Below are 17,842 nucleotides of genomic sequence, written 5' to 3'. Positions count from 1 at the left end.
AGCTCGAGCTCAGTGAGGTTGGATGGAGAGCATTTGTGAACAGCAGTTTTCAGTTCTTTCCACAGGTTCTCGATTGGATTCAGGTCTGGACTTTGACTTGGCCATTCTAACACCTGGATATGTTTATTTTTGAACCATTCCATTGTAGATTTTGCTTTATGTTTTGGATCATTGTCTTGTTGGAAGACACATCTCCGTCCCAGTCTCAGGTCTTTTGCAGACTCCATCAGGTTTTCTTCCAGAATGGTCCTGTATTTGGCTCCACCCATCTTCCCATCAATTTTAACCATCTTCCCTGTCCCTGCTGAAGAAAAGCAGGCCCAAACCATGATGCTGCCACCACCATGTTTGACAGTGGGGATGGTGTGTTCATGGTGATGAGCTGTGTTGCTTTTACGCCAAACATAACGTTTTGCATTGTTCCCAAAAAGTTCCATTTTGGTTTCATCTGACCAGAGCACCTTCTTCCACATGTTTGGTGTGTCTCCCAGGTGGCTTGTGGCAAACTTTAAACAACACTTTTTATGGATATCTTTAAGAAATGGCTTTCTTCTTGCCACTTCCATAAAGGCCAGATTTGTGCAATATACGACTGATTGTTGTCCTATGGACAGAGTCTCCCACCTCATCTGTAGATCTCTGCAGTTCATCCAGAGTGATCATGGGCCTCTTGGCTGCATCTCTGATCAGTCTTCTCCTTGTATGAGATGAAAGTTTAGAGGGACGGCCAGGTCTTGGTAGATTTGCAGTGGTCTTATACTCCTTCCATTTCAATATTATCGCTTGCACAGTGCTCCTTGGGATGTTTAAAGCTTGGGAAATCTTTTTGTATCCAAATCCGGCTTTAAACTTCTTCACAACAGTATCTCGGACCTGCCTGGTGTGTTCCTTGTTCTTCATGATGCTCTCTGCGCTTTTAACGGACCTCTGAGACTATCACAGTGCAGGTGCATTTATACGGAGACTTGATTACACACAGGTGGATTGTATTTTTCATCATTAGTCATTTAGGTCAACATTGGATCATTCAGAGATCCTCACTGAACTTCTGGAGAGAGTTTGCTGCACAGAAAGTAAAGGGGCTGAATAATTTTGCACGCCCAATTTTTCAGTTTTTGATTTGTTAAAAAAGTTTGAAATATCCAATAAATGTCGTTCCACTTAATGATTGTGTCCCACTTGTTGTTGATTCTTCACAAAAATATACAGTTTTATATCTTTATGTTTGAAGCCTGAAATGTGGCAAAAGGTCGCAAAGTTCAAGGGGGCCGAATACTTTCGCAAGGCACTGTAGCAGTAGTAATAGTAGTAGCAGTAGTAGCAGTAGTAATAGTAGTAGCAGTAGTAGCAGCAGTAATAATAGTAGTAGTAATAGTAGCAGCAGCAGTAGTAGTAGTAGCAGTAGTTATAGTAGTAGTAGCAGTAGTAGTAGTAGTAGCATTAGAAGTATTAGTAGTAGCAGTGGTAATAGTAGTGGTAGTAGTAGGAATAGTAGCAGTACCAGACTCGGTGGGTGTACAAATATGATACGTGTGTGTGTGTGTATTTTTGTCGTGGTGGATAGATACAGTATATAAAGTTTACAATTAAATGGATGTACAATAAAGCAGAGATTTATGTGGGTACCTGAAAAGTGGGTAGGTCATACTATCCTCAACCACAATTCTACTTGTTTCCATCTCTGCTGATATCTTCAAAAGGAATATGAACTATTGAGTCCCTGGTCTCTTATTTCCCCCCCAGAAGGAGAGAGTGGGCTTGTTTCTCCTGGTGAATTGGTGTCAGGGGACCTCATTGAATGGGGCACATTTGTCCTGAATTTCACCATGCATTTCCTCTTTTATTGGCCTGGATGTCGCTAGCTGATTCCTGCACTTAAAGCTGTTTGTTGCTGAGTGTTTTATAGAACATTCTTTTGATAATATAAAAACCCAGTGTAGTCAATAAAGTTCTGTTTCCTTTCAAGTGCGGCCAAATCCTACCTCAACAATTCTGCTTTGTTGGTTTAATTACATTTATGTTTTATGTGTATTTTCTTATTCAACTAAATCATTTGGATAATGCAGGTAATTCTATGTAACTGCCCCATTGATATGGCAGAGTTCTATGATCTAATGTCCTTTCTAGCATACTTCCCAGAATGCATGCCCAATACATGACTTCATTCTACTTAGTTTGCTAGTGTTGAAACAGAGGTCTCTCTGAGTGACATTTGAGAGTGGTTATGTGACGGTAACAGGGCCGTGTGTACAGGAAGTTATCTGGAGAATGGCTGCTAACTGTAATGGGACCGTGTTCATTGTGACCCCACTGCTGTCAATTCCCAGAAGTCATAACACAGTGACATCATTGGCCCTCTCTCCTCGCACGGCCAATGTTGTTCTGCCAATAGAGAGAATCACTCTGTTTCCTTTGGAGGGTCGCTAGTTGCTTTCCAGGCAAGATTAGTGGAAACACTGATATCTCTTCCTTCAACTGTCCACTTGAAGGGAATCTGTTGAACTCTGTTTGTCTATGTTAGAAGTGTTATGGATGTCATTAGCATTGGTTTAATCTCCATCTTCCTCCTAGGTGTCCTGTTCAGAAGTTCTGTCCTGAAGCTTTGAAGACCGAGGACTACCCAGCCATCTCAGTGGCACCTAAAAAAAATACAACAGCAGCTTCTAACCTTCAACTTTTTCCCTCACCAAGTGGACTATCTCTCCATTGTAAAACCCAACCCCGCACACTCACGTGTAGCGTCCCGACAACGCCACGGTCGCAAGAGGCGACAGACACGAACGTCACCATGAACGTCACCTCCCTGTTCTCCTTCACCAGCCCGGCCGTCAAGCGCCTCCTCGGCTGGAAACAAGGAGACGAAGAGGAAAAATGGGCGGAGAAAGCCGTGGATGCGCTGGTGAAGAAACTGAAGAAGAAGAAGGGAGCAATGGAAGAGTTGGAGAGAGCTCTGAGCTGCCCAGGTCAGCCCAGTAACTGTGTCACCATCCCTCGCTCCCTGGATGGAAGACTCCAGGTGTCCCACAGGAAGGGCTTACCCCATGTTATCTACTGTAGGGTGTGGAGGTGGCCTGACCTGCAGTCTCATCATGAGCTCAAGGCTCTGGAGTGCTGTGAGTACCCGTTTGGCTCCAAGCAGAAGGATGTCTGCATCAACCCGTACCACTACAAGAGAGTGGATAGTCCAGGTGAGTGGGGAGGGGGGTATATTATAGCATTAGAGAAGAGGTCGACCGATTTATGATTTTAATGCCGATACCGATACCAATTGGAGGACCAGAAAAAGCCACTACCGATTAATCAGCCAATTTTTATTTATTTATTTGTAATAATGACAATTACAACAATACTGAATGAACACTTTTTTTAAACTTAATATAATACATAAATAAAAATAAATTTAGCCTCAAATAAATAATGAAACATGTTCAATTTGGTTTAAATAATGCAAAAACAAAGTGTTGAAGTAAAAGTGCAATATGTGCCATGTAAAAAATCTAACGTTTGAGTTCCTTGCTCAGAACATGAGAACATATGAAAGTTGGTGGTTCCTTTTAACATGAGACTTAAATATTCCAAGGTAAGAGGTTTTAGGTTGTAGTTAATATAGTGTTTATAGGAATATTTCTCTATACCATTTGTATTTCATATACCTTTGACTATTGGATGTTCTTTTAGGCACTATAGTATTGCCAGTGTAACAGTATAGCTTCCGTCCCTCTCCTCGCCCCTACCTGGGCTCGAACCAGGAACACATCGACAACAGCAGCATTACCCTTGCAGAGCAAGGGGAACAACTACTCCAAGTCGCAGAGCGAGTGACGTTTGAAACGCTATTAGCGCGCACCCCGCTAACTAGCTAGCCATTTCACATTGGTTACACCAGCCATTAGGCTGATAGGCTTGAAGTCATAAACAGCGTTGTGCTTGTGAAGAGCTGCTGGCAAAACGCACAAAAGTGATGTTTGAATGAATGCTTACGAGCCTACTTGTAACAGTTTTCTAGGTGTGAAGGAGAGTCGGACCAAAATGCAGCGTGTAGATTGCGATCCATGTTTATTCAACTGACGTAACACGAATCTAAATACAAACACTACAAAACAATAAACGTACAAAACAATAAACGTAACGAAAACCGAAACAGCCTAATACTGGTGCACATACACACAGAACAAGGACATCAAGACACTAAGGACAATCACCCACGAAACACACAAAGAATATGGCTGCCTAAATATGGTTCCCAATCAGAGACAACGATAAACACCTGCCTCTGATTGAGAACCACTTCAGACAGCCATAGACTTAACTAGAACACCCCACCAAGCTACAATCCCAATACATACACACCACATACAAAAACCCATGTCACACCCTGGCCTGACCAAATAAATGAAGATAAACACAAAATACTTCGACCAGGGCGTGACACTGCTGCTGCCTACCATCGCTCAGTCAGACTGCTCTATCAAATCATAGAATTAATTATAACATAATAACACACAGAAATATGAGCCTTTGGTCATTAATATGGTAGAATCCGAAAACTATCATTTCTAAAACAAAACGTTTATTATTTCAATGAAATACGGAACTGTTTGGTATTTTATCTTAACGGGTGGCATCCTGAAGTCTAAATATTCTTGTTACATGGCACAACCTTCAATGTTATGTCATAACTACGTAAAATTCTGGCAAATTTGTTCGCACTGAGCCAGGCTGCCCAAACTGTTGCATATACACTGACTCTGCGTGCAATGAACGCAAGAGAAGTGACACAATATCACCTGGTTAATATTGCCTGCTAACCTGGATTTCTTTTAGCTAAATATGCAGGTTTAAAAATATATACTTCTGTGTATTGATTTTAAGAAAGGCTGGTTAGGTTTATGGTTAGGTACAGTCGTCCAACGATTGTGCTTTTTTCGCAAATGCGCTTTTGTTAAATCATCCCACAGCGTTGCCGGGGCGGCAGCGTAGCCTAGTGGTTAGAGCGTTGGACTAGTAACCGGAAGGTTACGAGTTCAAACCCCCGAGCTGACAAGGTACAAATCTGTCGCTCTGCCCCTGAACAGGCAGTTAACCCACTGTTCCCAGGCCGTCATTGAAAATAAGAATGTGTTCTTAACTGACTTGCCTAGTTAAATAAAGGTTATAAAAAATAAAAATAAATAATTCAATAAATAAACAAAAACAATCTGCAAAATCGGTGCCCAAAAATACCGATTTCTGATTGTCATGAAAACTTGAAATCGGCCCAAATGAATCGGCCATTCCGATTAATCGGTCGACCTCTACATTAGAGGGTTTATGTTGTGCTGAAAAGTTAACGTAAAATTATCATCAAGGATGATGTGCTTTTTAATTAAGTTGTGTAAATATAGCAAAAGTTTCTCCACTAGATCTTTCCAGCCCAATTCCCCATTTACTTCATGTTTGATTTATGCCCCCTTTCGAAATGTGTTTTGATAGTTCCTACATGTCCTATGATCCTTCACATCACTCTTGAACATGAAACATTAATGGTGAACCATACACATAACCCCATAACATACCCACCCCAGCAGCCTGTTCCTCCCCTATCATCAGCCGTATGTTATCTCATCTCTGCTCGTGGCTTACCCCTTCCCATGGTTTCTGCAGATGTTCTCCCCCCTTTCATATCCTCCCCGTGTCAGCCAGGTGTTCTAATCTGTCTGAACTGAGAGTCAGGAGAAACAAAACACCACCACACACTATAGATATGCCTCAGAAATATCAGCTGTGTGTGCTTGTGTACTGTATTTATGCATGTGTGTGCGTGTGCCTATACGCATGCACGTGCACGTGTGTGTGTACGTGTGTATGTGTGGGTGTATGTGAAACCGAAAGATATTTGTTTCCCTAATGGACAGGGGGCATCAAATGTCCTCGTTTGTCTGTCTGCTAAGCAGAAGATGAGGCCCAGCTGACTAGACAGAAACAGCTGTCCACAGGGTGCTACAGGAAGGGGGGCGAGTGTGTGTGTAGCAGGAAATTCCAGCCGGGGAGAATGAGGGCTTTGTTTTTGGCATGCTCTGTGCGACCGGTCGGGCCGTGGAACACACACACACACCACACACACGTGGTGTTTCTCTGAGGAAGAAGGGGACAGGAAGCAACACACAATGGGAGGGAGGAGCGGATGCCCGCCTCACACACTTGTTTTAACAACTGGGCTGTAGCACCTGTCCGTCCACACCTCCCCCATCACACACACACACACACACACACACACACACACACACACACACACACACACACACACACACACACACACACACACACACACACACACAGAGACACAGACACACAGAGACACAGACACAGACAGAGCTAGTCCCAAAGCAGTAACACCAGGATAGAACAGATAACATGAAACGCCCTGACACTAGTTTTATATAGAACAATAGCCAGGGTTCAGACTCGACCTTGGGATTTGGTTATGCAATAGTATTCAATAGGAGATAAATAATAATTAGAATTTAAAACACAACTTTTGACAAGTAATCTTTCTCAATGTAGCATTTTATTGGGAAAGGGGATACCTAGTCAGTTGCACAACTGAATGCATTCAACCGAAATGTGTCTTTTGCATTTAACCCAATCAGAGAGGTGTGGGGGTCTACCTTAATTGCCATAATTGGCACCTGGGGAGCAGTTGTTGCTGGGGTTTAACTAACTGCCTTACTCAAGGGCAGAACGGCAGATTTTTCACATTGCCAGCTTGGAGCTTTGAACCAGCGACTTTTCAGATTACTAGCCCAACGCTCTTAACTGCTGGGCTACCTGCCTCCATTGACAAAACTCTTAGTTTCAGTATTATTTAATGATATATTAATTACCTATTTGTGGATATTGGTGGAACAGATCTCTAGTGGTTTATATCTGATCTCATACCTCTGAATGGACCTCACATCACCATCCAGCCACAATCATATTTTTCCCATGTGATAGATTCTTCATAAATGGACTCACTCACCTCAAGAGATGTTTTCTCTGAACAGGATGTCTGGTACAGAGGCCAAATACTGCTGGCTAAACCAACACGCTGCAAGCTGCAATTCCAAAAATTCAGGGGCATCTGCAAAAGTGCACAGCGAATAGAGAGAGAGGGAGGAGGGAAAGAGAGAGAGACAGAGAGAAAGAGAGGCATTTTATGATGCTGTAATTAAAGAACTCAGTCCATCCTGGCTCTGTGTGTGTGTGCGCGCGCTAACTGGACTCATGGGGCTTAGGGACACAAAGAGAGGGCTAACCCCCTACCCTCGCTTCCCACAATACCCTTGCTAGCAGGGTCAGCCTTTGCATCATAGCAGGTATTCAACTAAAAAGGTTCTGTACATCTCAATGAAACTAAATGGGGAATAATAATAGGTCTGCTGAGAGTTGTAAAGGCTAGAATATTTAATGATTGGAATATTGATTATAGAGCAGAGTGTATTTGGATGTGCCTTTCATTTGAAACGTAAACTGGCCTCACCTATTATGAATGTGTTATATAGTGTCTATCTATGGTGCAAGAGACCCTGTAGCCATTTTGTGCAGAATCGGGCCATAACTTACCATTCAAAGCAGTATAGAGATACAGAAACTGCTTCTGTAACTAACCTTGGGTCGTGTTCATTAGAGTACACAACAGAAAACATTTAACAGCAGAACACAAAATGTATTTCTTATTGGGCAAGTCCAGGTTGTCTCCATGTTTCTGTCTGTTTTCTTCGGTTCCATGCCAACTGAACATGACCCTGATGTCCTCTCTCCTTCCCCTCTGTCTCAGTGCTGCCCCCGGTGTTGGTCCCGCGGAATAGCGAGTTCAATGCCAAACACAGCATGCTACCACGCTTCCGCAACCCTCTGCACCAGAACGAGCCTCACATGCCCCAGAACGCCACCTTCCCAGAGTCCTTCTCCCAGGCGAACACCCAGATGAACTTCCCCCAGACACAGACACACTCCCCTGGGGGGAACAGCTACCCCGGCTCCCCTGGTAGTGGCAGCAGTGCAACCTTCCCCCACTCCCCCACCAGCTCTGACCCAGGCAGCCCATTTCAGATGCCAGGTGAGCCGCCAGGTCAGATGCCAGGTACAATTCACTAATAACTTTTATAACGGTTAGTGTGGTAACAATGTATTAAATTATGCCATCACCCTGTTGGATATCTATACTGTGTACAAAACATTATGAACACCTTCCTAATATTGAGTTGCAGACCCTTTTCATCAGAACAGCCTCAACTGGCTGGGGCATGGTCTCTACAAGGTGTCAAAAGCTTTCCACAGGGATGCTGGCCCATGTTGTCTCCAATGCTTCCCACAGTTGTGTCAAGTTGGCTGGATGTCCTTTGGGTGGTGGGTCATTCTTGATACACACAGGAAACTGTTGAGCTTGAAAAACCCAGCAGCGTTGCAGTTCTTGACACTCAAACCAGTTCGACCTGGCACCTACTACCATACCCTGTTTAAAGGCACTTCAATCTTTTGTCTTGCCCATTCACCCTCTGAATGGCACACATACACAATCCATGTCTCAAGGCTTAAAAATCCTTCTTTAACATGTCTCCTCCCCTTCATCTACACTGATTGAAGTGGATTTAACAAGTGACATCAATAAGGGATCATACATTCACCTGGATTCTCCTGGTCAGTCTGTCATGGAAAGAGCAGGTGTTCATCATGTTTTGGACACTCAGTGTATATGTGTGTGTTTGGCAAATGGCTGATTCAATATAAACAATGGAATAGGCTAAGCAGCAATAGATTTACTGTTGTTGATGACGGTAAGTAAAGGACGTATGACAGGAATATTCAGGTAGCTGTACTGTGTAGGTCAGCGTGTCCCAAACTCTGTCCTCGGGACTCCAATGAGTGCACGTTTTGGTTTTTGCCCTAACACTACACAGCTGATTCAAATGATCAAAGCCTGTTGGCTAGTGTTAGTAGTAGTGTTAGGGCAGAACCCTAAACGTGCACCCCTTGGGGTCCCGAGGACTTTGGGAAACCCTGGTGTAGGGTAGCATGTTGGACTAAACCAAAGGCTCTAAAACAGATAAAGCTGGTAAGTCAATGTTCAGTATACAGTGACAGTTGGAAGACTTCTTTCTCTCTGGTTTAAACCCCCTCCGACCCCTCTCCCTGCCCTCCTCCAGAGACCCCCCCTCCAGCCTATTTGCCCCCAGAGGAGCGGATGACTCAGGACTGCCCTCAGCCCATGGACACCAACCTGATGGTCCCCGCGTTGCCCCTGGAGATCAGTAACAGGCCAGGTAATCAGCTGTGACATCACCCTCTTAGAGCTGTCAGCGCCCCACCAGCTCGTACTACAAGGGGTTTTCTGGGTACAAGTACACAACCATGACACACTCTGCTTTTTATTTGTCGTAGTGAATCAAACTCAGTTTTAATAGGCGATGTAGTTGAAAGTAACACTTGAAAAGTAGTCGTGGTTGTTGGGGTTTGTGGCAGTGTTCATTAAAGTTCTCATGCTTGCTGTAAAGCTAGTAAGAAAAACGGATCTAGGTGCTTTATCCCTCTGTTAAAATAAGGGGTGATTCATGGGATCACCTTCAAAAGCTAGAAAACAATTTCCTTCATATATTAATATAATATAATATATTAATTAAAAGGGAATTTTACATGATCATTAATGCAGGGTAAATGGAAAATAACATGAATGCGTATCCATGTTCAGAAAAGCAGAGCATCTCACACCATTTTGAGGCATTAGGTTTTAGAATTTAGTATGATGAACACAAAAGCGTCAGTCTATACATTGCAACCCAGAGGAAAGATCAGAGAGTCTGCCAATTAAATCTGGTCTCAAAGCAGATTTTACGAGGGCTTTAAAAGCTTCTGGCTGACATCATCTCTGCCGGTGGTAATTAACTGAAAGCTTGTTAAGAACTTGTTAAGAATTGGCCTCACTAATTACATCCAACTTTTATATCTGAAACACTTGTTTCAAATGTTAAAAACCTTGTTGAGAACCCTTGTTTGCTACCACCTACCTCAACTGTGGTTCAGTCAATCGTTAGTTGCTGTGGAGATCTGGCATTCCTACACATCACACATCTGAACAGCCAGTCCATACGCAAAAGTCATGTATGTCACCAGTCATGCAGGCTGTTTACATGGCAAAAGATAATGTGTCAAAGGGGTTTGATTTTTGAAGTGTCTACAGTACACAGTCTGTGGATACTTTCAGCAGCCAAGGTATTGGGCAGAATTGTACAAACTGTTTTACGCTCGCTAAAACCAGTATTGCAATCTCCTTACCAATCTCCCTATATAATTGTTACGCATCCAGTCACAGTAGTATCCCCACCCACACAGATGGATATTGCAATGGGTGTGGAGAAATACTCCCTGGAAGTGGCGATTGTGGAATTTTCTATCCTTCCCCAAGCTGCATCATATGTAGTGTTCCAGAGGTCCGGGCCGTTTCCATTGTGGGCCGGGCCGATGGATCTAGGAAAAGCATAGACCAAATACACCTGATGGCCGCTACTCTCAGCAGAGGAAGTTAGGGAGGAGTATGCCGCTTGGATAAACTCTCCCTCCCTCCCTTAGAGAGAGGGGGCCAGCTGGCATAAAGCTCACCCAAGATATCGGGCAGAGAGAGACGGCACCAGGCGGGCACCGGCTTGGTCTATTGACTGACTGCTTGACTCAGTAAATACTGATCCCAGACCAGACTAGACTGCCCGCAGTCAGTGGACAGTATTTGATCAAGACTGGCCCTGTCCAGACTGACCACAGTCAGTCTACTGGGGTTGGATGGATTTGTCAGCATTGATTTTCTGTTTCTGTTGTATGCAAACATGACCTATAGCTCTGTGTGAGACTTAACGTCACATACCACACATTTCATACACCTTTCCCACGTTTTGTCATCGACATACAAATCACCATTTTTTTTTCTCTAATCCTAGTAAAGGAAGAAGGAGATGAAAGATGAACATCTGCTATATCAGACTGCAGCTCAAAGTCAGACTAGACAGACAGACTTTATCAGAACAGAAGGCTTGATGCTCATGAGCCACTCCAGTCAATCTATACTTGCGTGCTTAAATGTCTCTGTGTGTGTGTGTGTGTGTGTGTGTGTGTGTGTGTGTGTGTGTGTGTGTGTGTGTGTGTGTGTGTGTGTGTGTGTGTGTGTGTGTGTGTGTGTGTGTGTGTGTGTGTGTGTGTGTGTGTGTGTGTGTGTGTGATCACACACACATCTCACCCTTTCTGTGTGTGTTTGACATCCTGTGCAGATGTTCAGCCGGTGGCCTATGAGGAGGATAAACACTGGTGCTTCATAGTGTACGACAAGCTGAACAACCTCCCTCTCCTCCCTGTCTCCTCTCATCCCTGTCTCCTCTCATCCCTGTCTCCTCTCCTCCCTTTCTCCTAGATGTTCAGCCGGTGGCCTACGAGGAACCTAAACACTGGTGCTCTATAGTGTACTACGAGTTGAACAACCGGGTGGGCGAGGCGTTCCAGGCCAACTCTACCAGCGTCCTGGTCGACGGCTTCACCGACCCGTCCAACAACCGCAACCGTTTCTGCCTGGGCCTCCTCTCCAACGTCAACCGCAACTCAACCATAGAGAACACCCGGCGACACATTGGCAAAGGTAAAAATGGCCATGGAAGGGAGCACTTATATTGCCTTATATTATCCCAAATATAAGGCCATGGACACACTGTCCACAGGACTGGTTCAATTGTTAGTGTCAGTGTTTATTTTTTTATTTTATTTTTTTCACCTTTATTTAAGCAGGTAGGCTAGTTGAGAACAAGTTCTCATTTACAACTGCAACCTGGCCAAGATAAAGCAAAGCAGTGTGACAAAAAATCAATCAATTAAGAATCCAAGCAAGTTGCCAAAGGCAAGAATATTCTATTCCGTTCTAATCTAGTGTACTCTACTCCATTCTAGTCCCATGTAACCCTCTCTTCCCATCTCCCCAGGAGTCCACCTGTACTATGTGGGTGGTGAAGTGTATGCTGAATGTCTGAGTGACAGCAGCATCTTCGTCCAGAGTCGGAACTGTAACTACCACCATGGCTTCCACCCCACCACCGTCTGTAAGATCCCCAGCGGCTGCAGCCTCAAGATCTTTAACAACCAGGAGTTTGCTGAGCTGCTGGCCCAGTCCGTCAACCACGGGTTTGAAGCTGTCTACGAGCTGACCAAGATGTGCACCATCCGTATGAGCTTCGTCAAGGTAACCGTCATAGACATACATCCCATAATATAGAGAATATAATGTTAAATGGTTCAGAATGAATAATGGGGTCATGAGATGAAGACGAGGAAATTCAAAGAATAAAGGAAATGTGATTGAGAAAGAGCCATGATGATAATACCTGTCCCTAAAGAGAACATCTCTCTTCCTCTTGCTCTCCCAGGGCTGGGGTGCAGAGTACCACCGCCAGGACGTGACCAGCACCCCCTGCTGGATTGAGATCCACCTGCACGGTCCTCTGCAGTGGCTGGACAAGGTGCTAACCCAGATGGGCTCACCCCACAACCCCATCTCCTCTGTGTCCTAGACGAAACTGTCCCCAGGCCCCAGGGCTGTCCAAACCCAGCATTTAGGTTCCAGTGGAGGGGTGGGTTTCAGGGTGGGGGACAATTCTAATTGAAATCAGTCAATTCAGGAAGTAAACTGGAATTTTAAGAGAATCTAAATCAAAATAAGAAATTCAGTTTATTTACTGTATTTGACTGAATTGAAATGGAATTGACCCCAACCCTGGTGGGTTTGTACTTGAGGGATTATGTCTGAAATTGGGCACATTGCAGACTGGGATGTGTGGGGGGGTGAGATAGAAGCATCTGGAAGATACTTGATCTTTGTGACCAACTGTAATAATTATCAATCAGACTCAAATCATTATAAACGAATCATCAATTCATCATTACGCAAAGTATCCTCCTCATATGGGGCCCATATTCAGAAAGAGTCTGAACGAGGATCAGTTTGGCCTTTTAGATCAGAATGAATAAATGTATATGGACTGGGGGGACCTGAACATAGAGCAGCACTCTAATACGTGAATATGGGTCCCTGATCTTGTTTTGGCAGTTTTCCCTTCCCCTGTTTTTTGGGTTAACATTGGAAACCCATACAGCCAGTTTCATGTGTTGCTACAACGATAATAAATGTGTACAGAATTGGAAAGATTGGAAGACAACCAATATGGATGAAAAAATTGAAATATTATGTTTCTTATGAACATATTTAGAACGTAGGAAGATACTGAGGTCAGTAAATACAAATGTCTCCCCCAGAACCATAAAAATGTTTGTTTTTTAAGGTTTTGGCAAATAAAAAGACCCCTAAATAAAATCCCCTTAGATTATTTACAAACCCTGTCATGAGGAGAAATCAGGAGAGGGCATCAGTGGGAGTGGGGCGGGAGAGTGAGGTGGGCATTGTGGGCATTGTGGGATTGTGCTCACAGGACATAAGATTTAAAAAAAAAAATTGTATATAAATAAATATTTCTCTTGTGTTACACCCGTGTTACAACGGAATTAAACGATTTTAATCGTGTTTTAGGCATACTCAACATTAGAGCAAAGTGCTGTGCAGTCGGTTTTGCAAACGCGTAGTTTGGTTTAGTGTAGCAAATCACCGTTTGGCTTGTTTAGGTAGTGACTGAAGAATGACACTAAACAGATACAGAGACGGGCACAAGCTTATGATAGTTCAGTTTGACCCTAGCTGTGCATGGTACAGCAAAAAAAAGAGAAAATAATCAATTGTAGAGTCACATAGCGCCCCACAGTGGAGGTGTCATAATACCCATAAAACCTAGTGGTCAAACAGGGAAATGGTTCCAATCATTTTTCCCATAGGGGATTTTTAGAAACACTTGAAATAAGGGCTATGTTTTGTGTAGGCTTACCCTGGCGTGACGTTTTTGATAACCATGTAAATTTCTCTTGGACAAGGTGACTTTTTTTAAACGCTATTTACTCTTAGATTTACAAATCCCTTCAAGCTCAACCTTTGCTAACAGGTATTGTCAATTTGGAACTTGCACAAGACAGTTTACAGAATTGTTCATTTAAAGAAATATAACCAATTTATTCATTACTGCATTTAGCTAACATTAGATAGTTAATCCAGAGATTCCATAAAGCTGGCTCGTCCAGATCATCACGGCATTTGTAGTTCTTTATGATAGCCACATTAGCAGCTAATTAGCGTTTCATTTTTGGGGGCGAATATATTACAAAAAGTCACCTTGTCCTATAGAGATTTCCACGGTTATCAAAATGTCACGCCAGGGTAAGCCTTCATGAAATACAGCCCTCATTTGAAATGTTTCTAAAATCCCTTATGGGAAAAACGATTGGAACCATTTCTCTGTTTGACTGCTAGGGTTTATGGACATTATGACACGTGTGGTAATCTATTGAGGATATATCTCTACTGTTACATTCTCTAAAGGCATCAACTCAGCAAAACTTACAAAAAGACAGTTAATAAAAAAATGGCATCCTTCAGAACTTGTTGACCGAAAAAAATATATAGTTTCACTGGTGAGTAAGTTACTGATGGTCCTAATACATGATTTGATCATTTTATAAAAATGCAGACTGTTTTTGTCTTTCAATTATTTTAGGCTTAGAAAACCCCATCCGCTATTACAAGTTGTATTGATTTTTGTATTTTTTTGAATATGTTTTCTTGTTGTTTCTTGTTATCTGCACTTTCACAGATTGTTGCCTCTTCTTTTAGTTTTTTTGTTTAGTTTTTTCTTTGCGCTGTTTTTGCTGAGTAGTACTCCCAGAAAGCAGTTTTATTCCATGAATATCAAGTCTCTACTGGAAGATTCAATAAATAAAGTTGTTTCATTACCTGTGTCCTTATATTGTTTTCATTTTTTAAGAATAAAAGAACGTTAATGTCCAAACGTGTAATGTTGGTATCATAAGCTACATAACAGTTTCAAGTTGACGCTCAAGAAAGTTCAGTATAAATATTGCATAAGAGCCCATTTTAAGCTTGATCTGAAATGTGATCGGAGGCATGGGTGGTGTGGCGCAATCGCGGAGCCTCTAGAGGCACGCAGACGCCAAATTGAAGTCTACCCCATCGCTGTGCTCCTCTCAAATTTTGTAACAAATGCGGATGGCTCTGTATAGCTCCGCGTTGACATGATTTGTTAATGGTAGGTGGGGGCGAGAGGTTCTGTATAAACACAAACTCACTTCCTTCACAACTGCTCTGCGCTGCTTGGAATGCCCTGACTTCTGCATCTGCAGAGGCTGTATCACCATAAATGCTGCATGGCATTTAAAACAGATGATATTTAGCCTCAAATAACCTAAATCATTCATATTTTGTCAAGAATGCATATCTTGCAAGTATGATTCTTTGAAGGGTGAGTTCTCATATTTTATTTTTTACCTTTATTTAACTACGCAAGTCAGTTAAGAACAAATTCTTATTTTCAATGACGGCCTTAACCATTAACTGCCTGTTCAGGGGCAGAACGACAGATTTGTACCTTGTCAGCTCGGGGGTTTGAACTTGCAACCTTCCGATTACTCGTCCAACTCTCTAAACACTAGGCTACCCATATGAGGAGAATGAGTGTGGATAGAGGAGTGGTGTGACCAGATATAGTGGAGTCTGATGGGAGGAGCTATAGGACAGGCTCAAATTTTACTGGCTGGAATGAAATGAATGGAACCGAATCAAGCACATCAAACAGCTCCTCCCACCAGCCTCCTCTGATATAGACTGAGGCCATGGTATTGGAAGCACACCTGTTGCAAGGCCCGTAGGTATAAAAGCCTTCGGATCACCCTTGGGGAGTTGGGACATGAAAACAACACATTTTCAATGGACACATGCAATTGACACAATTGACACAGCCATAAGACTCCTGAACAGGTAATCAAATGGCTACCCGGACTATTTGCATTGTGTGCCCCCCAACCCCTCTTTTTACGCTGCTGCTACTCTCTGTTTATATGCATAGTCACTTTAACTATACATTCATGTACATAGCACCTCAAGAAAGAAAAAAACGACACCATTCTGTATACTTCTGGTCCTTCTTTGGACACTGTGTTAACGAACCTCCAGACGAGCTTCAATGCCATACAACTCTCCTTCCATGGCCTCCAACTGCTCTTAAATGCAAGTAAAACTAAATGCATGCTCTTCACCCGATCACTGCCTGCACCTGCCTGCCCGTCCAACATCACTACTTTGGGCGGTTCTGACTTGTGGACAACTACAAATACCTAGGTGTCTGGTTAGACTGTAAACTATCCTTCCAGACTCACATTAAGCATCTCCAATCCATAATTAAATCTAGAATCGGCTTCCTATTTCGCAACAAAGCATCATTCACTCATGTTGCCAAACATACCCTCAAAAAAATTACCATCCTACCGATCCTCGACTTCGGCAATGTCATTTACAAAATAGCCCCCAACACTCTACTCAACAAATTGGATGCAGTCTATCACAGTCCGTTTTGTCACCAAAGCCCCATAAAATACCCACCACTGCTCTCGTTGGCTGGCCCTCGCTTCATACTCGTCGTCAAACTCACTGGCTCCAGGTCATCTACAAGTCTTTGCTAGGTAAAGCCCCGCCTTATCTCAGCTCACTGGTCACCAGAGCAGCACCCACCCATAGCACGGGTGGCTGCTGCCAATGACTGGAATGAACTGCAAAAATCACTGAAGCTGGAGACTCATATCTTTAAGCACCAGCTGTCAGAGCAGCTCACAGATCACTGCACCTGTCCATAGCCCATCTGTAATATAGCCCATCCAACTACCACATCCCCATACTTTATTTATTTATTTATCTTGCTCCTTTGCACCCCAGTATCTCTACTTGCACATTCATCTTCTGCACATCTACCATTCAAGTTTGTAATTGCTATATTGTAATTACTTTTCCACCATGGCCTATTTATTGCCTTAACTCCCTTATCTTACCTCATATGCACTCACTGTATATAGACGTTTTGTTTTCTTTTTTCTACTGTATTATTGACTTTATGTTTTGTTTATTCCATGTGTAATTCTGTGTTGTTGTATGTGTCGAACTGCTTTGCTTTATCTTGGCCAGGTCACAGTTGCAAATGAGAACTTGTTCTCAACTAGCCTACCTGGTTAAATAAAGGTTAAATATATATATATCTTTTAAATAATAAGAATTGGACCGACCAATCCCGCACATTGGGTAACCGGGCTGTCTGCATTATGTCCTGCCACCCACCACCTGCCAACCCCTCTTTTACGCTACTGTTACTCTCTGTTCATCATATATGCATAGTCACTTTAACCATATCTACATGTACATACTACCTCAATCAGCCTGACTAACCGGTGTCTGTATTTAGCCTCGCTACTTTATAGCCTCGCTACTGTATATAGCCTGTCTTTTTACTGTTGTTTTATTTCTTTACTTACCTATTGTTCCCTTAACACCTTTTTTGCACTATTGGTTAGAGCCTGTAAGTAAGCATTTCACTGTAAAGTCTACTACACCTGTTGTATTCGGCGCAGGTGACAAATAAACTTAAATTTGTTTTGATTTTAATACATGTGTTCCTGTGTGAAATAGGACATGAACTGTATAAGCACCCACAAAAATATTACAACTCAAGACACTAACATGAAATTGTATGGCCACAATAGCTGAAAATTGAAAAATCTTGCAAAATACAAGCAACATTGTGCAATAGTTATCCATCCCCTGATAAATGCCTTCTAAAATGATTCCATTGAATTTCAATTTGAGTGAATTGTGAAGACAAGAGCACAACCACGACTCACTGCTACCACCGCG

General features: G+C 42.8%; 1 protein-coding gene across 2 annotated transcripts in view; it reads left to right on the top strand.

Moving 5' to 3' along the window:
* The window catches only part of LOC118373777 (mothers against decapentaplegic homolog 1), a 29,763-nt gene extending 14,883 nt beyond the window's left edge, over nt 1-14,880 (top strand). The window contains exons 2-7 of one of the 2 annotated variants that reach the window (XM_052486731.1): nt 2,572-3,188; nt 7,799-8,080; nt 9,168-9,284; nt 11,417-11,638; nt 11,976-12,232; nt 12,417-14,880. In XM_052486731.1, coding sequence (XP_052342691.1) covers nt 2,789-3,188; nt 7,799-8,080; nt 9,168-9,284; nt 11,417-11,638; nt 11,976-12,232; nt 12,417-12,560 — 1,422 coding nt within the window. In that variant the 5' untranslated portion in view covers nt 2,572-2,788 and the 3' untranslated portion in view covers nt 12,561-14,880. Of the gene's footprint in view, nt 1-2,571; nt 3,189-7,798; nt 8,105-9,167; nt 9,285-11,416; nt 11,639-11,975; nt 12,233-12,416 lie in introns of both variants that reach the window. The other variant, XM_052486730.1, reaches the window with a different exon arrangement.
* The last annotated feature ends 2,962 nt before the right edge of the window (nt 14,881-17,842 follow it).

This window comes from Oncorhynchus keta, chromosome 29 (assembly GCF_023373465.1).
Source record: "Oncorhynchus keta strain PuntledgeMale-10-30-2019 chromosome 29, Oket_V2, whole genome shotgun sequence".
In the NCBI taxonomy this organism is placed as follows: Eukaryota; Metazoa; Chordata; class Actinopteri; order Salmoniformes; family Salmonidae; genus Oncorhynchus; species Oncorhynchus keta.
This window is presented reverse-complemented; position numbering and strand designations above follow the sequence as displayed.